Raw genomic sequence first — 25,696 nt, 5'->3', positions numbered from 1 at the left:
TCCAGCTGTGAAGACTGAGCACAGCCATCCTGGCTAGTAGCCACTGATAGTAGTAGTAGTAGTAGTAGTAATAATAATAATTTGTTATTTATACCCCGCCCATCTGGTTGAGTTTCCCCAGCCACTCTGAGCGGCTCCCAACAGAATTAAAAGCACAATAAAACACCAGACATTAAAAACTTCCCTAAGCAGGGCTGCCTTCAGATGTCTTTTAAAAGTCAGATAGTTGTTTATTTCCTTGACATCTCGTGGGAGCGTGTTCCACAGGGCGGGTGCCACCACTGAGAAGGCCCTCTGCCTGGTTCCCTGTAACCTCGGCTTTTCACAGGGAGGGAACCAACAGTAGGCCCTTGGATGTGGACCTCAGTGTCTGGGCTGAATGATGGGAGTGGAGACGCTCCTTCAGGTCTATTGGGCCGAGGCCGTTTAGGGCTTTCAAGGTCAGCACCAACACTCTGAATTGTGCTTGGAAATGTACTGGGAGCCAATGTAGGTCTTCCATGTTCTCTTCCTCCATGAATTTGTCTAATCTGCTTTCAGAGCCATCGAAATTGGTGATCATCACTGCCTCCTGAGGTCAGCAGGTTGCAGTTCTCCTGCAGCCTGAAAGCAATCCAGGATGAAGATTGCTTCCAGAATTCACTTGTTGCAGATTTACCTCCCTCTTGAGATCAGAGTGTCATTAATATTGAATGGTTATCATTTCTGTCAAAATCAAACTCCCAAAATCTTGCACAAACTGACATCCCCACCGTAAATGGCATTATGTACCAAGTTTATCGCAAATCCTCCAAACAATTTTGTGGTGCCGAAGAAAACATTTTTGACATTTGCAAAGAAGACCTATATACCATCTGTGTTAATAATCCTAAGGAGTCTTCCCCAAGAAAACGTATTCGTGATGTTCCATTATGTTATTTTTATCTTTTGTTTGTAAGCCGCTTTGGGATTTATTTGAATAAACAGCAGCATTAAAATAAAATAAAACAATTCTCAGTCCTTGTGAAATACACCCAGGACAGCTAACAAGGAGGGGGGAGACGGAATGATCCTGCGCCTCGAACGAGTCTTTGCTTCTAAGTCAGGTGGGGCCACAAGGAATTTGCCCAAAATCTGAAGTCCAAAGGATGGGGACTTGAATGCCAAAGTTCTTTCTCGCCTTTTTGGTGAGAATTTGAAATTTAAAGGCAGCTGATACAAACTTTTTCAAATAGGAAAATATGTTATTGCAAAAAGGGGGAGACAATTACAAACAAAATGCAACATTTCATCTATATATGTAAACATAATTTTGTATTATAAAGTGTTCTGTTCCTGTGCAAGAAGTCAATTATGGTCGGAAGAGGGTTGCATGGAATTAATAGCTTAGGCAGACTTGGTTACAATTACGTTTTTAAGCAAGGCGTCCAATTGTATGAGTTAAAATTATGCACAAGGTTGGACAATGTCTCCGAGTTTTATATTATAGTAATTAGCAAACAGACTCGTTTCCCCCATAAATTTGAAAGGCTGTTTGTGCATTTTAAGGCCACAACTTGGGACTTTCGCCTGTCCCACAGCATCTATTGTGTTGTCCTTTCCTGGGTAGTCTGCAAATTGTCTCTCCTCCACCCTAGACAGATTCTTTCTTCAGCCTTCTGCAACAAATTCCTCTCCTTGATACCAAGCAGGTGAAGGCAGCAAAACCATTTTTCTCCTGGTTTACTTAATTATGTCCATGGCTACTCTGTGGTGGTTAACATCAGCTGAATTGTGGCGCTGTGGGTTAAACCACAGAGCCTAGGACTTGCCGATCAGAAGGTTGGCGGTTCGAATCCCTGTGATGGGGTGAGCTCCCGTTGCTCAGTCCCTGCTCCTGCCAACCTAGCAGTTCGAAAGCACGTCAAAGTGCAAGTTGATAAATAGGTACCGCTCCGGCGGGAAGGTAAACGGCGTTTCCGTGCGCTGCTCTGGTTCGCCAGAAGCGGCTTAGTCATGCTGGCCTCATGACCCGGAAGCTGTACGCCGGCTCCTTCGGCCAGTAAAGCGAGATGAGCGCCGCAACCCCAGAGTCGGTCACGACTGGACCTAAGGGTCAGGGGTCCCTTTACCTTTTTACTGTTTAAGGATCACCTTTTGGTTTACCTGCAGGTACACAACTCTTCACATTTCCACATGAGTTCGTGATTTTAAACAAGACAAACTCATGGAAACCCATCAGTGTTTTCGTCCTACTTTCTTCCGATAGGCACAATTTCCTATGCAATTACCATATTTTTTGCTCTATAAGACTCACTTTTTCCCTCCTAAAAAGTAAGGGGAAATGTGTGTGCGTATTATGGAGCGAATGCAGGCTGCGCAGCTATCCCAGAAGCCAGAACAGCAAGAGGGATTGCTGCTTTCACTGCGCAGCAATCCCTCTTGCTGTTCTGGCTTCTGAGATTCAGAATATTTTTTTCCCTTGTTTTCCTCCTCCCAAAACTAGGTGCGTCTTGTGGTCTGGTGCGTCTTATAGAGCGAAAAATACGGTATGTACTTTTGCAGGCTGTTTGATAGACTGCAATGCATTTTTTTTTTTTTTTTTGCCTGTTATTTTCACTAATCTATGGATTTATCTGCACTCTTTACCCAACCCAGTGCATGCATTTTTTGCTGGAGAGCTGCATTGTGAAATTCAGAGAATGGCAAATTTCAAGGGATTTCGTTTCGTTTCTCATATCGTTTCAGGAAGTGTGGAGCCGATAGGTTCAGCTTTGGCCCCGATCCAATGCAGAACCAGACGTTCTCAAGCCGTTTGATTCTGACAGGCTGGAGTGTGTCTTGCTCTCTTCTGGAAGACACCCAGGGGCTAGTAAACATGGATCCCCAGAGCATATTTTTGTTTACAGGCTCCTTCATCATGGAGCATTTTCTCCCCTTTCAATTTTTTTATTTTTGCAAAGCAGTTTCACATCATGATGAACAGCCTTGGGTGGCCAGTGGTTATACACCAGGCCACCGGGATGGACGTCTGTCATCATAGCCACTCTCCTTTCTTGGAAGCTGCAAAACAACAAAACAACTCTCTTTTTTTGCAGTTTGCATGTGAGGCAGAAGGAAAATAAAAACCCCCGAACCTGACCACAATCAATTTCAGATTCAAGGAGTTTAAAGTTAATTTTCTTTGTTGAGGTTACAGCCTCTGAGACCGGAGTTTTCTGGGCGGCAAGAGAGTTGCTAAGAGATTTCTGGCTGGGGAAAGCAGTTTCTAGGATGCAGGATTACAGGAGGCTCCCTTGCACTGAGTCAGACCATTGGTCTGTCTTGCCTAATGTTGTCTACACTGACTGGCAGCTGCTCTGCAAGAGTTCAGACAAGGGATTTTCCCTGACCTACCTGGAAATGCCAGAAATTCAACCCAGGACTTGTTGCTCTACGGCTACTTAGTTTGTGCGTTTGTGATGAACACCAGAATAGCCCTGCTGGATCTAGCATCCTCCCAGTGGCCAAACCAAATGCCTCTGGTAAAACCCACAAGCATGACCCATGTGCAAATGGTATACAGAGGTGCGCTGCCTCTGATAGTGGAAAGATAACATAGCCTTCATGTCTAGTGGCTGTCGAAAGCCTCATCCCCCATGAATTTTGTCTTTTCAAGGCTTCCAAGTTGCTGGCCGCTGCTACGTCTTGTGGCAGGGAGTTCCACAGTTTAACTATGTGCTGTGTGACCCCCTGGACCAGAGCACTCCAGGCACTCCTGTCTTCCACTGCCTCCCGCAGTTTGGTCAGACTCATGTTTGTCGCTTCGAGAACACTGTCCCACCATCTCGTCCTCTGTCGCCCCCTTCTCCTTGTGCCCTCCATCTTTCCCAACATCAGGGTCTTTTCCAGGGAGTCTTATCTTCTCATGAGGGGGCCAAAGTCTTGGAGCCTCAGCTTCACAATCTGTCCTTCCAGTGAGCACTCAGGGCTGATTTCCTTAAGAATGGATATGTTTTATCTTGCATGGGACTCTCAAGAGTCTCCTCCAGCACCAGAATTCAAAAGCATCCATTCTTCGGCGATCAGCCTTCTTTATGGTCCAGCTCTCACTTCCATACATCACTACTGGGAAAACCATAGCTTGAACTATACGGACCTTTGTTGGCAAGGTGATGCCTCTGCTTTTTAAGATGCTGTCTAGGTTTGTCATTGCTTTTCTCCCAAGAAGCAGGCGTCTTTTAATTTCGTGGCTGCTGTTACCATCTGCAGTGATCATGGAGCCCAAGATAGTCTCCTATCTGTGTTTTCTAAAAAGCCCCAGATGTTGTAACTTTTCCTCCTAGGAAAGCTGCTCCATCCCTTGATGGCTTGGGCTGCCTTTTCAAATCCTTTGCAATGCTTTTTTTGAGGCAAGGCTGTGGACGTAGACCAGAGGGCCACTAATATTTATTTATTGCATTGCTTTCCCTCCCTTTTCCTCCCAGAAGCTCAAATTGTCATAAATGGTTCTCCACCACTTCCTCATTCAATCCCAGCAGCAACCCTGTGAGGTAGGTTAGGCTGAGAGGCAGTGACCGGCCCCCAAGCTCACACCCAGGGAGAGAGCTTCATGGCCCAGTGGGGGGATTTGAACCTAGGTCTCCCACGTCCTAGTCAAACACTCTAACCATGGCGACTCTCCATTCTATTCCAGTCTTAACACACACACCCTCCTCTGCTGCAGAGGGACAGCCCAACTCACAACTGATCATAGCTGTCAACATTTTCCTTTTTTTAAGGGAAATTCCGAATAGGATTCCTCGCCAGAAAAGGGGAAAGTTGACAGCTATTCAACTGATCCTGTCTCCAGATCGGCCGTCCCAAAGCTCCAAGCCCCTCTGGTCCCGACTTGCGCCTTAGCGTGCCACGAGTTTTGCCCAGCCGTGCCAAAACCTCCAGAACCATAGGGAGGAAAACTATTTTCAAATTCATTTTGCCGCTGCTAAATGGCTAAACACATTGCCCTGTGTTGCCATTTGCAGATGCGAAGGCAGCTCTGGCGGAGAGTGGCTGCTTTCTCTTCTATTTTACCCATATTAGGAGAGGCGATTTTGCTGCTCTGGTTCATTTTCTTCCCAAACAATTTACGGCGGTTTAGTAGCAATCGAGGCTCCCCGCTGCGAGGGCTTGTTTTGCTTCCCTAAACTGGGACAATTTGAGCTCTGAGCTTGGCAAGGCGTCCTCCTTCCTCCGGTTTTCAATCTCTGTTTCAACATCTTTTGCAACCCTTTTGTGTTCCTTTGAGCTGGCAAAGGCTGCAAGCAATGAAGAGAAATGCCTTCTCTCCCTGGCCCCCCAAAAACCCCACTCACCCTGTATCCATGCCTTTTCTCATTGCAGTGCAGAGGGGCCGCAGGACAATGTTGTTGCAACAGAGGCATGCGATGGAGATATGGGAAAAATTGGGTCTGCGCCTTCCCTGGGGTGCTGCAACCAGGTTGCAGCATGGAGAGTTTGGGAAGAACGTTAACTAGCTGCAGAACTGCCAAGGTGATAAAAGGCTATGCCAGGGCCAAAGCAGATATAACTTTTTAAAGCAGTAAGGCCAGGTTTGAGTCAATTCAGGGTGGGTGGGTACATAGATCAGGGGGTCAGGATCCAAGCAGAATGCATTAGCTGCAACAGTGCAGACTAGCTGCCCCTGATCCCTATCACTGTTTTGCATTTCAATTAAAGGGTGTTTTGTTTTAAAACTCATAAGGCAGATAAATGCAGTGCTTCTTGCTCAGGTCCCTGCTTGCGGGTTTTCATCTGGTTGGTCGTTGTGAGATATGGATGCTGGACTCGATTGGACCAGGGGGCCTGATCCTGCAAGGCTCTTCTTGCGTTTTTAATCCTTGACTCTCGGTGCTAAAGGTTGCAGATCAGCAGATTGACATCCTGAGTTGGGGGGCGGCGTGTATTCCCTTCCACCCAATTCCTATCCGCCCCACCTCCGAGATGCTTCGAGGCTTCCAGTACAGATTTTGTCAGATGAAACTGTTCCCGTCCGCCTTCTTCCCCAAACTGGGTTTCAGATCCAAGTCTCGATTGCTTGCATTTCCATATTAAGCCAGAGTTCAGCCTTGCTGCAACGGGCCACTTCCCCCAGTTGGGAGCCCCTCCAAACCGCAGCGAGATTTTCCCTCCTCCACAGACGGGGTTTTGCTTTCCAGTCCATTCTCTCTGCTTCCTAAAACGCAAGTTTCATTTCTGTGTCCTTCGGCACTTCTAGAAAGTAAAGAGAGAGGGGTGTGGAGGGGAGGAACCAGCCCAGGAATCTTTGACCCCACCAAACTGGCTGCCATTGCTTGTGGGCAGTGAGGAGACTCAAACCCCTTCCAGCAGCTGAGCTTCAGCAGGCTTGTGTGTGTGTTTTTTTGTGTTTTTCTGAGTGGGTTGTTTTTAAAAGTCTGGAATGGATTAATTCATTTTGCATTACATCCTATGAGAAAGCATGCCTTGGTTTTGGAACGCTTTGGTTTTGGAACGGACTTCCGGAAGGGATTAAGTCTGAGAACCACGGTACCACTGTATACAGCCTAAGAGAGATGTCCTCCTTGCTGGATGCAGATCAGCTTTTGCCTTCAGCTGTTTCTCATGTGCCCATTTTAATGAGCGATCTCTCCTCCAGCGATTACTCAACCTTTGACGGCTGGCGGGCTGGAAGTGTGAGCTGACTGTGCTGCGTTATCAGTATTGCACTTGAGCCGACGCTGAGCGGGGCGAAAGGTTTCTATATGTGGCGCGTGGTCTGAGACAACTCATCTTCACATGCATCTGATCCCCGGAGCCTGGCTCAGTCACATGCTGGGCATGAGTAGTGCCAGCCACGAGGAAGGACTGCTCAAAATGCACCCAGTAGCTTCAACCCTAGAGGAGGGTCACCCATCCTCCAGCTGTTCGGCATCAATCTGAAAGTTGCCTACACTCTGAACAGTGCTTTGGCATCCCATAATTTTTTAAAGGGATGTGCATGGGTACATCTCCCTCTATGAACCTGCCTGGGTGCTAAGATCATTGAGTGAGCAGCTTCTCACAGTCTCTCCAACATCGGAGGCACAGATGGTGGCGATGTGAGAGACAGGGCCTTTTCTTTGGTGGCTCCCAGGTTGTGGGATTCCCTTCCAAGAGAGGTTAGATTGGCTCCCTCCTTGTTATCCTTCTACCGACAGGCTGAGATCTTCCTCTGGAAACTAAGGCGCTGACAGTGCTGACCGCCGGGCTGCCACCAAAGCACATTATATTTTACTTGCTGGTTCTAAAAACCTTGCACTTGTTGCTTTCATCATTCTATATTTTGCATTGATGTTTTTACATGCAGGCATCGTTTTATATGTACGCTACCATGCAGCAATTCAAGCCATGCTCAAGGCTGCTTACGACCTGGGAAAAATCCCTAAGTGCAACGTAACAAAAGTAGCCAAACACAATAAATGAAACATTTAAAAAATGCAGAACTGAAACAGTTTTTACATTTATCACAGTATCTAAAATGAAGATGGAAAATAGTGGAGAAGGCGGGCAGCAGGTCTTCCAGGACTCCCAGCTGAGATGTTACGCCACCTTTGCATAGTTAAAACTGTGTTCAAGGTGGCTTACAACATGAAAACAAATACAGTGGTACCTTGGTTGTCGAACTTAATCCGTTCCGGGAGTGGGTTCGACTCCCAGAACGGTTCAAAAACCAAGGCATGGCTTCCGATTGGCTACAGGAACTTCCTGCACTCAAACGGAAGCTGTGGAAGCTGTGTTGGACGTTTGGCTTCCAAAAAACGTTCGCAAACCAGAACACTCACTTCCGAGTTTGCAGCATTCGGGAGCCAAAACATCCGAGTACCAAGGCATTTGACAACCAAGGTATGACTGTACGTATAAAATGATAATAATAACAACAACAACAACAACAACAACAACAACAACAGCAACAATTTATTATTGATACCCCGCCCATCTGGCTGGGCTTCCCCAGCCACTCTGGGCAGCTTCCAACAAAATATTAAAATACACTAATGTATCAAACATTAAAAGCTTCCCTAAACAGGGCTGCCTTCAGGTGTCTTCTAAAAGTCTGCTAGTTGTTGTTCTCTTTGACATCTGGTGGGAGGGAGTTTCACAGGGCAGGTGCCACTACCGAGAAGGCCCTCTGCCTGGTTTCTTGTAACTTGGCTTCTTGCAGTGAGGGAACCGCCAGAAGGCCCTTGGAGTTGGACCTCAGTGTCTGGGCAGAACGATGGGGGTGGAGACGCTCCTTCAGGTATACTGGGCCAAGGCCTTTTAGGGTGTGCCACCTTGAATCACAACTTGGAGGAAAGGAAGGATATGAATACCTGAAATAGAAAAAAACAAAGAGCCATCCACGGAAGGCCCAGATCGTTGAGTGAGCTACAACAATGTGATGCTGAGGAGTAATTGGGTGATGGCTTAGTTGTAAATTTATTACGTTTGCTGACCCTAAATAGCATGGGGAACTAAGGGGGCATCTCTTGAAAAGCTTATCTTGCCTATATCCATCCCCAAGGATCCACAAGGCATCTCATTCCTTGCAAAGTTTGTGTCTCATTCCTTGCAAAGCGAATCTTGGCTGCGTTCGCCGTTGAGGAACGAACATGTGTCCACTTACGAGACTGTAATTGTTGAATATGCAGAAGCGGTTGTATTTAGAGTGAAACCACCGGGAACAAAGGGTCCCTCTTGAGTCTCTCTTGTTGGGGAGGCGGCCTGGCCGTTGCTGGCAAATGCTTCTCTTTTTCATGTGGCGCCTTTTAAGGGAGGCTTCCTGAAGGGTTTTTTTTTTTTTTTGCCATTACTCGAAGATTTGCTCGCTCGCAGAAGAAAAGAGCAAGCCATCTGTTTGAGCAGGAGATGGAATAACGAGACAGATCTGTAGCTAAATAAGTTCACATCTGCTGGGAGGAACCATCAAAAGACAACTGAAGGTTCTAATGAGAGCCACATGCGGATGAAACCCGAGAAATATTGAGGGAGATCGGCTGCCAAGAATTGTGTGTGTGTTTGTGTGTCTCTGTGTGTGATCTGGGCCAGCTTGCTTTCGTTCTTCTTCTTCTTCTTCTTCTTCTTCTTCTTCTTCTTCTTCTTCAGCTTTTTCTTCTTCTTCTTCTTCTTCTTCTTCTTCTTCTTCTTCTTCTTCTTCAGCTTTCCCCTTTCGAGTCACGCAGAAGCAGAGAGAGGGCGAGATCTAGGTGACAAGATGCCATCGCTGCTCTCGAATCGCGGCCTTATATCAGCAGTTCGGGGTCGTAGCAGAGAAGTTTGCTGATGTGGGGCAGCAGACAAAAGCAAATGGGGGAGCCCTTCCCCATGAGACCGTAAGAAGAGGTTGCTGGATCAGGCCATTGGCCCATCTAGTCCAGCATCCTGTTCTCACAGGGGCCAACCGGATGCCCCAAAGAGCAAAATTATCCCCCATCATGACCGAAAATGTCCTGCTGTTATTTTGCAACATTGCTCCTTCCTTGGGAGCACAGAACTTGCAATTTCAGTTCCGAAAATGTATATATTCACAATTTTTTAAAAAAGTGGAGAGGGGAAACTTTTTTCTCCCTCGTTGCACTAAAACTCATGGGCATCCAAAATAGCTAAATGTTGGAACATTCGTTTTCTAATGTACAGCACCCTGATATCTTTTGATAAAGGGTGGTACAGTGGTACCTCTGGTTGAGAACGGGATCCGTCCCAACATGAAAAGAGCGCAACCCGCAGTGGCGCATCTGTGCACACGCGGGTTGCGATTCGCCGCTTCTGCGCATGTGCGTGATGTCATTTTGCGCTTCTGCTCATGCGCGAGCAGCGAAACCCGGAAGTAACCCTTTCCAGTACTGACGTGACCTGAAAGAATGTAACATGAAGCGGACGTAACATGAGGTATGACTGTATAGAAATGGAAATAATACTAATGCTAATAACAGGAAGGATTCACGCAGCATGTAGTTAAACCAGGGAACTGGCTTCTGCAGGAGGCAATGGTTGTCCCCAACTTGGATGAAAGAGAATTAGATAAGTTTGTGGAAGAGGAGAATCCACAGTCAGAAGTAGCAGTGCTTCTGAATATCAGTTGCTGGAAACTGCAAAAGGTGGCTCTGGTGCTTGATTCCTGCTTGCAGGTTTCCCAGAAAAGGCTTCTGGCTGGCCACTGTGAGAACAGGATCATAGCTGTCAACTTTTCCCTTTTCTTGTGAGGAATCCTATTCGGAATAAGGGAATTTCCCTTAAAAAAAGGGAACAGTTGACACGGAACCAAGAGAATTAAAGCAAACTTAGATAGCTCAATTGGTTGGAGCGTGGTGCTGATAACAGCAAGGTTGTATGTTAGACAGCTGCATATTCCTGCATTGCGTGGAGCTGAACTCTGTGATTCAGCAGACCCAGTTAGGAACCTGGAGTTTATCAGATACTACTGCAATTTGGGACTGCAGAATGGGACACGGGTGGCGCTGTGGTCTAAACCACTGAGCCTCTTGGGCTTGCCGAGCTCCCGTTGCTCGGTCCCAGCTCCTGCCAACCTAGCAGTTTGAAAGCACGCCAAAAAGTGCAAGTAGACGAATAGGTACCACTCTGGTGGGAAGGTAAACAGCATTTCTGTGCGCTGCTCTGGTTTCGTATTCCCTTGCATCAGAAGTGGCTTAGTCCTGCTGGCCACATGACCTGGAAAAACTGTCTGTGGACAAACGCCGGCTCCCTCAGCCTGTAAAGCGAGATGAGCACTGCAACCCCAGAGTTGTTCGCGACTGGACTTAACTGTCAGGGGTCCTTTACCTTTACCTTTTTACTGCAATAGAACAGAGCTCAACTTAACATGGTTGTTTTGAGTCTAACTGCCGCTTAAGAAGAAGGCCTACCCAGAGGAAAATCGGAACAAAGCTTAGAGAGGAGCTCAGATGCAGCGCACAGAGAGTCATAAAACATCAAAACATCTCTAAGCATCCTTCTACATGCACCAAGAAAGGTTACAGGTCGTGAGCAGCAAAACAAGTAACATACTGCTAACTTCACCCCCTAATTATCTTGGGGTGCCAGACCATTTGGGTCTCAAATGTGCTGTATTATCACTGTTTTCTTAGCTACCAGGCCATCAACAGGGTTGTTTATTGTCAAGTCCCTATCTTTTCCTTGGAACCTCTCAAGGAGATGCCGGATTTCACCCTGGTGCTAACTCAAAACAGACCTAGCAAAACATCCCGAGTGACTATTTCTGCCGCTTTCAGGGTCAGATAGGGAAGGAATGCAGCGTACGAGTCCTAAAATGCAGGCCCACAAAAACAAGCCTAAGACATTCTGGCCGGAGGTTCGATACACTTAATACTGGAACATTTTTGAAATCAACAAAATTCCTACCCTGGGTCTCAAATTCTTACATCACATGGAATCCGCAAGCCAACGGTCTTCTTGCTTTTCTCTTTCCCCAGTACTGAGTGATGTCTCACCCGTCATGGCTGCCCCCCAAGAACCCCAGCGAGCCCGTGGGCCATGTGACCGCGAGGATGGAGACCACCCATTCTTTCGGGACCCCCAGCATCTCCATATCCACTCAGCAGACCCCAAAGAAGTTTGCGCCAGTCGTGGCCCCCAAACCGAAGTACAATCCCTACCGAGCGGCTGAAGGGGAAGGTAAGAATTGTTGGTTGCCGTAGTTCGTAGGATGCCTCCATGTATCAAACAGCAATAACGTACGATAAGTCTGTGAAACAGTAATAAATACAGTGGTACCTTGGTTCCTGAACTCAATCCATTCTGTTTGCAAACCAAGGTGCGGCTTCTGATTGGCTGATTGGCCCTGTAAACAATGGCAACAGCCGAAACGGACATTTGACTTCTAAAAAAATGTTCGCAAACCGGAACACTTCCTGATTTGCAATATTCAGAAGGCGATTTGTTCGGGATGCAAGCCGTTCGGGAACCAAGATACCACTGTGATGGAGAGAGAAGGGGAGTCAGTGTCGATAGAAGGAAGGAAGGAAAGTGACAATTGCGGTATACGGTTCCTTTTTAATTGTGGCATTTTTATCCTTTCGCTATTTCATTTTTTAAAACTTCCCTGCAAGGCGCTCTAAGAACCTGTTGATGGGGAGGTAAAAACCGAATCAAACATACCCATAAATAAAACAAACTGCAGCTCCTCACCAAGGTGATTCAAATCTTGTGTCCAGTTAAAAATTATGGTCTGACCGCTCCAGATTTGCATGTTCTATTCTGTTTCTTGTGGAAGTGACACAGAGTTGTGCTTGTTGTTGTTTAGTTGTTTAGTCGTGTCCAACACTTCACGACCCCCTGGACCAGAGCACGCCAGGCACCCCTGTCCTCCACCGCCTCCCGCAGTTTGGTCAAACTCATGCTGGTAGCTTCGAGAACGCTGTCCAACCATCTCGTCCTCTCTCGTCCCCTTCTCCTTGTGCCCTCCATCTTTCCCAACATCAGGGTCATTTCCAGGGAGTCTTCTCTTCTCATGAGGTGGCCAAAGTCTCAGCTTCAGGATCTGTCCTTCCAGTGAGCACTCAGGGCTGATTTCCCTAAGAATGGATCGGTTGGATCTTCTTGCAGTCCATGGGACTCTCAAGAGTCTCCTCCAGCACCAGAATTCAAAAACATCCATTCTTTGGCGATCAGCCTTCTTTATGGTCCAGTTCTCACTTCCATACATCACTACTGGGAAACCCATAGCTTTCACTATACGGACCTTTGTTGGCAAGGTGATGTCTCTCCTTTTTAAGATGCTGTCTAGGTTTGCCATTGCTTTTCTCCCAAGAAGCAGGCGTCTTTTAATTTCGTGACTCTTGGGCAGAGCACCCTTAAGCCCATCTCGCCCCTCCTTTGTGGGCTTCTGAGATTCCACAAGGGCCTGCCCACACCTTTTCCAAATCTTTCCTTATCCATAAGGGCTAGAAAACTGAAAGAGGGAATGGAATAATAGAATCATGGAACTGCAGACTTGAATGGGACCCCAAGGGCCAACTAACTCAAACCCCCACAATGGAAAAATGAGAAAGCACCAATTCTATACTTGAAGGGTATTAAGAGAGCCTTGGGATGGGGGGGGGGATATTTTTGGCTGGTGGGGTCAACCAACCATCTGGCATCCGACCCACCAGCCCACCTGTCGAAATTGGCTTGCAGAGGTTGGCGTGGGTGCTGACAGTGACCAAGTAGGATTTGGGGGGTTCCACCTGCTTCCTCCATCCAGCCCCACACCAGCTGTGTTTCTCCCTGCCCCACGCCCGACACCACGTAGGAGATCAGTTGTGGGGCAGGTGGGTGTGTTTGGTGGGCAAACGACCTCTTGGGGGGCAAATGGAGGTGGCTGGAGGGACAGGGGGTCCTCACCACCCTGGGATGGAATTGAGAGTGACCAGATGGAAAGAAGGCGCCTTGGCTTGTGGGGTGAGGTCCCAGGCACACCTGTGGGCCTGAGATTCTGCCCCTTTCTTGTAAGCCGCTCACTGTCTCTGCAATGTTGGACGGGATTTCCCTTCTTCTTCCAGAAACATAATTAGCTCAAGAATAGAACTGCTATTTCTTACTCTGTCGGTTAGTTACTCCGATAGAAGCCATCTGGTTTCTTCTTACAAACTTGTATCCAAAGAAACGGAGGATTTCTCCCCCCCCCCTCTGCATACGATGTCAGTCTCTGTGAGCTTTCAGAGCCTTTCTTTCTTTTGTGCTCAGCTGCACCCGAATAAATTTTTTTTTGGGGGGGGGCGGGGGAGAGAGACACAAATTCTGTGCATTCCTCATGCCTCTTGCTCCTTTGCGGTTTTCTGCCCTACTCCCCCCCCCAGGGTAAAACCGTGCTTCTCCTGTGCTGGGCGGCTGTGATGCTTCTGTCAGCTTTCAGCTGCCCTTTGGAAACTGCTGTCATAGAATTGCAGGGCTGGAAGGGACCTCAGCGGGCATCTAGTCCAACCCCCTGCAATGGAGGAATCACGGCTAAAGAATTCATGACAGATAGCCATCCAACCTCTGCTTCAAAGTCTCCAAGGAAGGAGAGTCCACAACTTCTCAAGAAAGTCTGTTCCTCTGTCAAATGACTCTTACCCTCAGAAAGTTCCTCCTGATGCTTAGTCAAATCTCCATTCTTGTAACTTGAAGCCATGGGTTCGAGTCCTACCCTCCGGAGCAGGAGAAAACAAGCTTCCTCCATGTTCTGTGTGACAACCGTTCAGATATGTGAAGATGGCTATTCTATCCCCTCCCAGTCTCCTCTTCTCCAGGCTAAACATACCCAGCTCCTTCAACCATTCCTCATAAGGTTTGCTTTCCAGACCCTTGGTCATCTTCGTCGCCTTCCTCTGCGCATGTCCAGTGTCATGGGATTTCACCAAATACTTCTCACATACCTTAGGCTGGGGGATTAGTTGTGGGTGGTTGTTTTTCTGGCAGGGAGTTATTTCTGCTGTTGCTGTTGGTTTTTTGTGTCTCTATTTTAGATCTTGTGATTTATGCAGAAATGGTTCAGTTCGTTTGTGGGTTTTGAAATATTGTTAATGAGTACTTTTGTTACGTTGCAGCTATGCAATTTTTCATGTTGTAAGCCGCCTTGAGCAGGGCTCGAACTGCGGGAAGTCGTCGCACAAATAAAATTGTGCATGTGTGAATGCATAAGAACTAGAAACTTAAAAAGATGGAGGACTGGCAGTCAAAAGTTTCCAAACTCTTGTGTCTGATAGGGATTTATATGTTGATGCTCACTTGTACATATTGTCTGCAATTTGGGCGAATTAATTTCCCTCGGATCACCACTCCAAGGTGAATGTTGAACTTACATCTGGGACTCTACGTAGTTCTGAGACAAAAAACTGGAATGCTGCAAACATGATTATTTTTCTTTTAATGAACTTGCAAGATTTTAGAATCTTGTTTTCCTTTTGGAACATAAAAATGGGCGTGTTTCTGATTGACATTGTACACCCTTGTGCAAATTAATTGAAACAAACAATGTTGTTTATTGTACAAAACTCACATATACATATACAAAACTCACATATACATACATTAGTAACGGATATGACCTCCGCTATTTTTAAGCAGCATTTGAACACGGTTTGGCATGGAGTCTACTAGTTTCAAACAGTCTCTGTTGATTTTCGAATCCCCGCACCACACTTGATCAGCGCCTGAATGAGCTTCTCCAGAGTCGTACAGTCTACAGCACGGAGGCGACTTTTGCATACAGCCCACCAGTTCTCAATGGGATTTACATCTGGGGAATTCCCTGGCCAATCAAGTACCTGCATTTGCTGCTCTGTCATGAATTTCTTCACCACTTCCGATGGGCTAGGTCTTGCTGCAATATCCCAGTACCTTCAGGATACCTCTTTTCCAGCTCTGGAATAACTCTCATTCATGGAACCTCAATATATTGTGGCGAGTGCATCATTCCTTCTATTGGCTGCTGGCTTCCAACACCATAATGATCAACTGACTTTTCATGTTTGTTTTGAGTACAGGATTACGAGTAAGATAGAAAACTTGCTTTGTTTCAATTAATTTGCACAAGGCTGTACTCTGCTGAAAATCTGGGCAAATATATAGAATTTATCTTACCAACAGTAATAATATTAATAATGGCAGCTATCCTCTGCTGCTCTTGCTCATTCTGATATAGAGATCGGGAAAGAGGTTTCTCTGGTTTTTTCCAAGCATTTGGAAACCGACACGGGTTTTTAAAAAGTCCTTTCCACTCTGCTTTACGGCATTCCTAAAGCGAGCGACACGGGTCATTCAAAGAAAACTTGCTCACTGGAACACCAATAATTCCCTTTGCCAGCATATAGCCTGGTCCGCTTAGTTTAAATAATCTCTGCAACCTTTTCATGCCAAACCCTCATCTTATCTGCAACACACAAGAAAGAAAGGGCATTACCCAGTTAACCCATCACCTCTAGAACTTGACTGTGTTACTTACCTGTCTTGGAGGACCTGTGCAAATTATAAGAACAAGAGAATAATAATAGCAACCTCAAAGTGCAAATGTCACTCCTGTAGCTGGCTGACTTTGGTTTTGGTTATGACTGCAACTAGTTATAAGTAAATTATAGCTATGATTTTTGAATCTTCTTTTATTTTGCTCCTCTATTTGAAGGTTTTGTTTAATATTGCCCAGGTTCAATATCCCACAGATGTATTGCAACCAAAAATGAGGGGCTTTGTGAGAGCGGTATTGACTTTCCTTTGTGTACTATTTCAAAAGTTTAAATTACATTACAGAGGAAAGGAAAAAGGGGGAAAGAAAGGAGCTTACTCATGGTCTGTGCTCCGCTGCTGCAGCAAAAAAACCCACACGGCTGAATGACGCAGATATAGATGGAATAAATTGCAAATTGAAGGGGGAGACTTGAGGAGGGGCAGGGAGATTTCTCCTTAGAACGGCTAAGGCTGATTCTGAAGAGCCCTCCAGAAGTCATTGATTTTTGCCTAATGGCATCTGCTCCCTGCTGGCCCAACGGATAATGGAGCTGGCTGGTGATTTGCAGGGGCCTGAAGACTAAACCAAGACAAGGCCCTCCTGCAAGGCCAGGTTGTAACTCCCCACCTAGAAAAAGATTCCTTGTTGTTGTTGTTGTTGTTGTTTTCTATGCCACCCTTCATCCGAAGATCACAGGGCTGCTTACCACTACTATTAGTATTATTATTATTAGGACTATCCTAGGATCATAGAACTGTAGAGTTGAATGGGACACCAAGGGTCATCTAGTCCAACCCTCTGCAATGCCAGAATCTCGTTGTTGAAGAAGTGCAATATCCCTTTTCAGGAGTGGCAATCGGGACTGTCTCAAGTGTGGCTGCACCATAGGAAGCTGCCTAATACAGAGTGAGATCAATTGGTCTATCTTGGTGTTGTTGTTTAATTGTTTAGTCGTGTCCGACTCTTCGTGACCCCCTGGACCAGAGCACGCCAGGCACTCCTGTCTTCCACTGCCTCCCACAGTTTGGTCAAACTCATGTTAGTAGCTTCGAGAACATGGTCTTTCTAGATCAGCCTTTCTCCACCTGTGGGTCCCCAGATGTTGTTGAACTACAACTCCCATCACCCCTAGCTAGCAAGGTCAGAGCTCAGGGATTAGGGGAGTTGTAGTCCAACAACAGGGGATGGGGGTGGCGCTGTGGGTTAAACCACAGAGCCTAGGACTTGCCGATCAGAAGGTCAGTGGTTCGAATCCCCGCGACGGGGTGAGCTCCCGTTGCTCGGTCCCTGTTCCTGCCAACCTAGCAGTTCAAAAGCACGTCAAAGTGCAAGTAGATAAATAGGTACCACTCCGGCGGGAAGGTAAATGGCGTTTCCGTGCGCTGCTCTGGGCGGCTTAGTCCTGCGGGCCACATGACCCGGAAGCTGGACGCCGGCTCCCTCGGCCAATAAAGCGAGATGAGCGCGGCAACCCCAGAGTCGGCCACGACTGGACCTAATGGTCAGGGGTCCCTTTACCTTTTACTAGTCCAACAACATCTGGGGACCCACAGGTTGAGAACTGCTGGTCTAGATGATGATGATGATGATAATGATGATGATGATGATGATAATAATTGTTATTATTATTTATTATTTATTATTTATACCTCGCCCATCTGGCTGGGTTTTCCCAGCCACTCTGGGCGGCTCCCAACAGAATATTAAAAATACAATAAAACATCAAACATTAAAAAACTTCCCTAAAGAGGGCTGCCTTCAAATGTCTTCTAAAAGTCAGATAGTTGTTTATTTCCTTGACAACTGATGGGAGGGCGTTCCACAGGGAGGGCGCCACCACCGAAAAGGCCCTCTGCCTGGTTCCCTGTAACTTCGCTTCTCGCAGGGAGGGAAGTGCCAGAAGGCCCTCGGAGCTGCGAATCCAGTGCACATGACTTCCCCCAAAGAATCTTGGGAAGTGAAGTCTGTTCAGGGTGCTAGAATTGTATCTCTGGAAAGGGGAAACTACAGTTCCCAGAATTCTTTTTTTGGGGGGATGGACAGACATATGCGCTTCAGATGTGTGTTTGTTGGGTGTGCTTTAAATGTGAACTTGCTCTCAGAAAAGGCAATGCAGTCGTACCTTGGATCCCAAACACTGCAAACCCAGAAGTGAGTGTTTCGGTTTCTGAACGATTTTTTAGAAGCCAAATGTCCGGCGCGACTTCCAGTTGGCTGTAGGAAACTCCTGCAGCCAATCAGAAGCCACACTTCGGTTTCCGAACGTTTTGGAAGTCAAATTGACTTCCGGAACGGATTACATGAAGGAGCGTCTCCACCTCCATCGTTCTGCCCGGACACTAAGGTCCAGCTCCAAGGGCCTTCTGACAGTTCCCTCCCTGCGAGAAGCCAAGTTACAGGGAACCAGGCAGAGGGCCTTCTCGGTGGTGGCACCCGCCCTGTGGAACGCCCTCCCACCGGATGTCAAAGAGAAGAACAACTACCAGACTTTTAGAAGACATCTGAAGGCAGCCCTGTTTAGGGAAGCTTTTAATGTTTGACGGACTATTGTATTTTAATATTTTGTTGGGCGCGGCCCAGAGTGGCTGGGGAAACCCAGCCAGATGGGTGGGGTATAAATAAATTATCATCATCATCATCATCATCATCATCATTATACATTAGAGAACCAAGGTACGACTATACTGGGCTAGATTAGACAAAGGTCTGGCTCTGTTCATTGAGGGAGGGGTCACCTTAGCCCAGTGGCAGAGCAACTGCTTTCCTGGCCTAAGGTCCCAGATTTAATTCCCGAGGGCATCTCCAGATATATCTGGGAAGGACTCCCTGACTGAAACTTTAGAGGGCTGCTGCCAGTCAGTGTGGACAGTACTAAGCTCTATGGACCAGTGGCTCCATTCATTCTTTTAACAGACACCCCTAGGAGCTCTTGATATGCTTAAAGGTAAAGGTAAAGGGACCCCTGACCGTTAGGTCCAGTCGTCAAGACTCTGGGGTTGTGACACTCATCTCGCTTTATTGGCCGAGGGAGCCGGCGTACAGCTTCTGGGTCATGTGGCCAGCATGACGTAAGCCGCTTCTGGCGAACCAGAGCAGCGCACGGAAACGCCGTTTACCTTTCCGCCGGAGCGGTACCTATTTATCTACATGCACTTTGACATGCTTTCGAACTGCTAGGTTGGCAGGAGCAGGGACCGAGCAACGGGAGTTCACCCTGTTGCGGGGATTCGAACCGCCGACCTTCAGATCGGCAAGTCCTAGGCTCTGTGGTTTAACCCACAGCTCCACCCGCATCACCTTGATATGCTTAATCCTGCATAAATAGGGATTTGATCCTCCCCTGCTTTCTTGCAGCCCCAAAATCTTTTGGGGGGAGTAGGGGCTGGGGGGACATGGGCCTTAAAAGCCAGGAGCTCCATCTCTTTTGAAAACCATGTCAAATTAGTTGCCAGCACCCCAACCAGATGCTATATTTAATGTTTTCGCCTCGCCATCATTGCAACCTCTTGCCTAGTGATTCATCCAGACAGTGTCCTGTTTGTGAACCACAGGATATTAATTTGAGCAAAAGGGTGTGTGTGTGTTTTTTTTTTTTGGGGGGGGGAGAAATCTTGGAAAGGGGGCGGGAAGCGAAATTAAAAATCCTGACATACTTAGTGATGGCATGAAAATTGTGTTTTTGAGAACAGCTACTGCCAGTACATCTCTCCTCGGCTATATTAAACCTGTTTTGAAAAAAGATAAAGGTTACTCTGTCTATATTTACCCATGGTGTTTGTGCTTAATGAAGGTACAACATTCTAGCAAAGAGAAAATGCTTTTAATGTCAGAAAGCAGCAGCTCCTTCTAAGCCTTTCAGGAGCCCCAAAATAGTCATTTTTATTTTATTTTATTTTATTTCTCCTTCACCATCTCACGATTCTTAAAGAGATATTAGACCTATGTGCTGCCCCATCAATGAACATCAGCTTGCTGCAGGATCAGGGCAGAGGACCTTCTAGACCAGCATCCTGACCTCACAGTGGCCAATCAGATGCGCCAATGGGAACCCCAAAAGCGGGACTCAAGCGGGATTATCCACAGGAGCCATTATAAATATATATAATCATCCACAGGAGCCATTATAAATAAATAAATAAATAAAATTTTATTTCTATCCCGCCCTCCCCAGCCGAAGCCGGGCTCAGAGCGGCTAACAACAGTTAAATAATACAGCATTCTAAAATCAATTCATTATAAAATCAGTTCAAATCAAATTAATGGCAACCATTGGGCTAGAAGTTCTGTGAGGATTACCAAAGGAGGGAGTCAGGCTGTGCCCTGGCCAAAGGCCTGGTGGAACAGCTCTGTCTTGCAGGCTCTGCGGAAAGATGGCAGGTCCCGCAGGGCCCTAGTCTCTTGTGACAGAGCGTTCCACCATATTGGGGCCACAGCCGAAAAAGCCCTGGCTCTGGTTGAGGCCAGCCTAACCTCTCTGTGGCCCGGGATCCCCAAGATGTTTTTGTTTGAAGACCGTAAGGTCCTCCGTGGGACATACCAGGAGAGGCGGTCCCGTAGGTACGAGGGTCCTAGGCGTATAGGGCTTTAAAGGTTAAAACCAGCACCTTGAACCTGATCCTGTACTCCACCGGGAGCCAGTGCAGCTGGTATAGCAACGGGTGAATGTGATCCCGCAGCGAAGACCCCGTAAGGAGTCTCGCCGTGACATTCTGCACCTGCTGGAGTTTCTGGGTCAGTCTCAAGGGCAGCCCCACGTAGAGCGAGTTACAATAATCCAGTCTGGAGGTGACCATCACTTGGATCACAGTGGCTAGGTCAGGGCAAGAGAGGTAAGGAGCCAACTGCTTAGCTTGGCGGAGATGAAAAAATTGTGGCTCATAGCCATTGGTAGCGTCATCCTGCATGGAACTGTCTCATCTTTTCAAGCTGTCCAAGTTGGTGGCTGCCAATAAATCTAGTGGAAGAGAGTTCCAGAGTCTAACCCATGGTTGCTTGGACTTTTGGAAGAGGGACATATCTACCTATTTGGTGGCCATGCCTAAAGATAATGCAATGCTTGGATAGATGCGTAGCTGTACAAATACCCATTACAGGGTATATGGTAGCCTTGAGACCATTTGCCATTCATAGAGAGTGTTACTAGCAGTAGGAACAGATAGGTCTCTTGCTAACAACAGGCAAATTTCACAATGGCAATGCCCCCCAGTCCCTCCTCTTAAGGAGTGGTTTGACAGTAGTGTGAGATTATGGATAAAATAGCTATGCAAATCAGAGCTGCACCACTCCCTAATTTCAAGGACGATTTGTCCGGGAAATGGTTCTCATTTGTAGCTTGTGCTGACTCTAAAGGGTTGTGAGTAAAATATAGGCAGAGCGCATTCATTCATTGTGAAGAGTGGGCTGTAACTGCAAGTCAGAAGTACCTCCTAGTGGTGCAGCAATAAAACTGCCAGCACATTTGCAAAAGCTAAGCAGGGCCTGGTATGGTTTCGCATTGGACGGGGGACCCTTTGTTGCAATTCCTGCCTTGCAGGGGGAGGGGGGTTAGATTAGATGTCCCTCTGGGGTCCCTTCCAACTCTACCATTCTGTGATTCTACGGTGCATTCACACTCTATACAGTATTGCAATTTGTGATGCAGCACGGCTGCATCTTATGCAGGAGTTTGGCTCCCAGGGTTTTCCATGAAAAATGCATATACTCAAACCCCAGAGAGCTTAAAAGCTGTTTTTGTGTCTGGTAACGCAAGCAGACACAGCACAAAAATAGTTTTTAAGGTCTCCGCCGTGGAGAGCAAAGCTTGTTCAGAAAATGGGCTCTGGGAGACTAAGGATCCTGGTGTAAGATCTTACTCAGATGCCCTTGCCTGATCTTACAGGAACATCCCAGAGTTGGTGCCTTGACCCCCAAGCAAGGAAGACAGTATGACAGAAACCCATCCGGTGACCCCAGGTCTTTTAAGCTATCCGCCTTGCTTGGATTCACTGCAAGAAGTGAAGTTACAGGGAACCAGGCAGAGGGCCTTCTCGGTGGTGGCGCCCACCCTGTGGAATACCCTCCTGTCAGATGTCAAGGAAATAAACAACTACCTTTTAGAAGACATCTGAAGGCAGCCCTGTTTAGGGAAGTTTTTAATGTTTGATCTTTTACTGTGTTTTAACCTAGCAGTTCGAAAGCACGTCAAAGTGCAAGTAGATAAATAGGTACTTCTCCAGCGGGAAGGTAAACGGTGTTTCCGTGCGCTGCTCTGGTTCACCAGAAGTGGCTTAGTCATGCTGGCCACATGACCCAGAAGCTGTACGCCGGCTCCCTCAGCCAGTAAAGCGAGATGAGCGCCGCAACCCCAGAGTCGGCCACGACTGGACCTAATGGTCAGGGGTCCCTTTACCTTTACCTAATCTCCTGTTAGAAGCCTCCCAGAGGGGCTGGGGAAACACAGCCAGATGGGTGGGGTATAAATAACAAATTATTATTATTATTATTATTATTATTATTATTATTATTATTTAGAATATGCCATTCCAACCAGCCCTCCTTCGGCTGAAATTGTGCAGGTCTAAATGTGTGTTAAGATGCGATCGCATGGTACGTCAGGTTAGACTTCCAATGAATTTGATCTTTGGCACCCCGGAAAAGAAAATGTGTGCAGTGGTACCTCGGTTTAAGAACTTAATTCCTTCTGGAGGTCCATTCCTTCTGGAGGTCCGGAACACGATTTCTGTTCTCATCCTGAAGCAAAGTCCTTAACCCGAGGTACTATTTCTGGATTAGCGGAGTTTGTAACCTGAAGCATCTGTAAGCCAAGGTACCACTGTAAATGAAAATGGTTAGTTCTGTTTGAAATGGGTGTTTACATTGATGAATGGTTGCTTAGTATAATTTTTTTTTTGGGGGGGGAATCCAATGAAGACATTTAACAACAACAACAACAACAACAACAACAACAACAACCACCTAAATAATGAAGGAAAAGCTGGAAAAGTTCACAAGGTGATGTTTATTTGGGAATACAGGAGATTTTTTCCATCCTTCTCAGTCTTTCCTCCTCTCACTGCTGAACATCCCAAAGGAAGGGAACGCCTTCGAAGCTGTTATTTTGGTTTTCTTCCTCTGAGGAGCGATGGTGTGGCGGGCAGGTGTGGAAGACTCCCTGGTCCTGAATGGGGTAACTGTGCCCCTGAAGGACCAGGTGCACAGCCTGGGAGTCATTCTGGACTCACAGCTGTCCATGGAGGCACAGGTCAATTCTGTGTCCAGGGCAGCTGTCTACCAGCTCCATCTGGTACTCAGGCTGAGACCCTACCTGCCCACAGACTGTCTCGCCAAAGTGGTGCATACTCTAGTTATTTCACGCTTGGACTACTGCAATGCGCTCTATGTGGGGCTACCTTTGAAGGTGACCCAGAAACTACAATTAATCCAGAATGCAGCAGCTAGACTGGTGACTGGGAGCGGCCGCCGAGACCACATAACACTGGTCTTGAAAGACCTACACTGGCTCCCAGTACGTTTCCGAGCACAATTCAAACTGTTGGTGCTGACGTTGAAAGCCCTAAACGGCCTCAACCCAGTAGACCTGAAGGAGCATCTCCACCCCCATCATTCTGCCCAGATGCTGAGGTCCAGCTCCGGGGGCCTTCTGGCAGTTCCCTCACTGCAAGAAGCGAGGTTACAGGGAACCAGGCAGAGGGCCTTCTTGGTGGTGGTGCCTGCCCTGTGGAACGCCCTCCCGTCAGATCTCAAGGAAATAAACAACTACCTGATTTTAGAAGACATCTGAAGGCAGCCCTGATTAGGGAAGTTTTTAATGTTTAATAGGTTATTGTATTTTAGTGTTTTGTTGGAAGCCGCCCAGAGTGGCTGGGGAAACGCAGCCAGATGGGCGGGGTATAAATAATAAATTATTATTATTATTATTATTATTATTATTATTATTATTATTATTGACTTGACAGTGTGAATGGGGAACCCAGGAGGTCCCAGGGGTGGCAACAAGTTGACAGAAAACCGAACAGCGATATCAACTTGACCTTGCCGCGAAGATGCATTCTGGCTTGGTGGAGGGCCCTCTTAGAGATTAGCCATGCAAAAGGGGAGGATGATAACATTTATTAAGTTACAAGGAGCGTGTCTGCAGTTCGACAGTGATGCACAGGAAGCGCTCCATTTTACCTTGCCTTGATTTTTAATGCTTGGCCTTCGCTTGTTATTCAAGTGCCCTGGAGAAGACGGTTTTTTGTTTTTTGCTGCTGAATCGAGCAGCCTGGTTACGTAGGAACTTAGGAAGCTGCCCTTGTACCGAATCACGATATTGACCCACAAGGCTTGGTACTGTCTACACTGACTGTATACACAAAATTGTGGTCTGACCAAGGCAGAAGAGAACAGTTCTTTTACTTCCCTTGATCTGGACACTCTACTTCTGTTGATGCAGCCTAGAATAGCATTAACCTTCCCCCCCCCTTTTTTTCCCCCTGCTGCATCACAGTGTTGACTTGAGTTAAGCTTCTGGTCCACCAAGACCCCTTGATCCTTTTCACATGTACTTCTAGGAAGCCAGATGTTCCCCATCCAATATTTCTGCATCTGGTTCTACCTGCCTAAGTGCTGAACCTGACATTTGTCCCTATTGAAATTCATTTTGCTCCCAGTTCTCCAATCTCTTAAGGTCATTTTGAGCCTTGATTCTGTCTTAGCTACCCCTCCTGGTTTGGTGCCATCTGCAAATTTGATGAGCATCCCCTCAATTCTTTCATCCAACTTGTTTATAAAGACTTTGAACAGCAACAGGCCCAGGACAGAACCCTGCAGAACCCCACGTCTCACTTTAACGTCTACCTATTAGTAATGTTTTCATCCCTATTGCAAGCCTTCCAGAGTGGCCAGGGCAACCCAGTCAGGTGGGTGGGATTCAATCAATCAATCAATCAGTCAACCAATCAAACAAACTCTTTGATTGCAACCCAGTCAGGTGGGTGGGATTCAATCAATCAATCAATCAATCAGTCTCTTTGATTTGTTGCACTCGGACACCAGACTGCCTTAAGAAGAAGAAGAAGAGTTTGGATTTGATATCCCGCTTTATCACTACCCGAAGGAGTCTCAAAGCGGCTCACAATCTCCTTTGCCTTCCTCCCCCACAACAAACACTCTGTGAGGTGAGTGGGGCTGAGAGACTTCAGAGAAATGTGACTAGCCCAAGGTCACCCAGCAGCTGCAGGTGGAGGAGCGGGGAAGCGAACCCGGTTCACCAGATTACGAGTCCACCACTCTTAACCACTACACCACACTTTGAATGCACAAATCTAATGTCCTTGACTGCTTTGGCAAAATGGTGAGGTTCTGGAGGCACCCTCTGCCTGAAGGCTCTCAGATCAGGAGGCAAGGGAGTTTTAAGGCCCATTTTTAAATTTTTTAAAAAAGAGGGATGGAGATGGCAAGACTGCCAAGTGGTGCTTCCAAATCTCCACAGAGGCCACTCCCTGCCCCCTGCCCGCCCCACCCCGGCCAGGGTAGTGGAGAGTTTAATGTGGCTCACCGCCCCACAACATGCCCGGCGTTTGAGGCTGCGCTCAGACAGCCTTTGCCGCTTGCCATAATCTGGTCAAAAGAGAACGCAAAGTATTAGTGCGTTCCTTAGCAACTGGTCCCAGGAGAAAGGAAGAAAAAGAACTACGCAAACAAGAAAGACTACCTGGCCCAGGGAAGTGGAAATAGAACATATATTTCTTTCTTTCCTTCCTTTTCTCTAAAGCTCTCCTGGGAAGGTGGCTGGGGGAATCATTCCTCTCGACAGAGGAGGGGCATTTGTCTGTCAAA

The 25,696-nt window shown here is 47.0% G+C and overlaps 1 protein-coding gene across 3 annotated transcripts in view; it reads left to right on the top strand.

Moving 5' to 3' along the window:
- Positions 1 to 25,696, top strand: part of LPP (LIM domain containing preferred translocation partner in lipoma) — a 295,201-nt gene that overhangs the window by 108,747 nt on the left and 160,758 nt on the right. For all 3 annotated transcript variants that reach the window (XM_081007502.1, XM_081007503.1, XM_081007504.1), the window contains one exon: positions 11,385 to 11,586. In XM_081007502.1, the coding sequence (XP_080863628.1) occupies positions 11,394 to 11,586 (193 nt within the window). In that variant the 5' untranslated portion in view covers positions 11,385 to 11,393. The remainder of the gene's footprint in view (positions 1 to 11,384; positions 11,587 to 25,696) is intronic.

This window comes from Podarcis pityusensis, assembly GCF_964106645.2.
Source record: "Podarcis pityusensis genome assembly, chromosome: 5".
In the NCBI taxonomy this organism is placed as follows: Eukaryota; Metazoa; Chordata; class Lepidosauria; order Squamata; family Lacertidae; genus Podarcis; species Podarcis pityusensis.
Note: the sequence above shows the minus strand (reverse complement) of the source record. Positions and strands in the feature narration are given on the sequence as shown.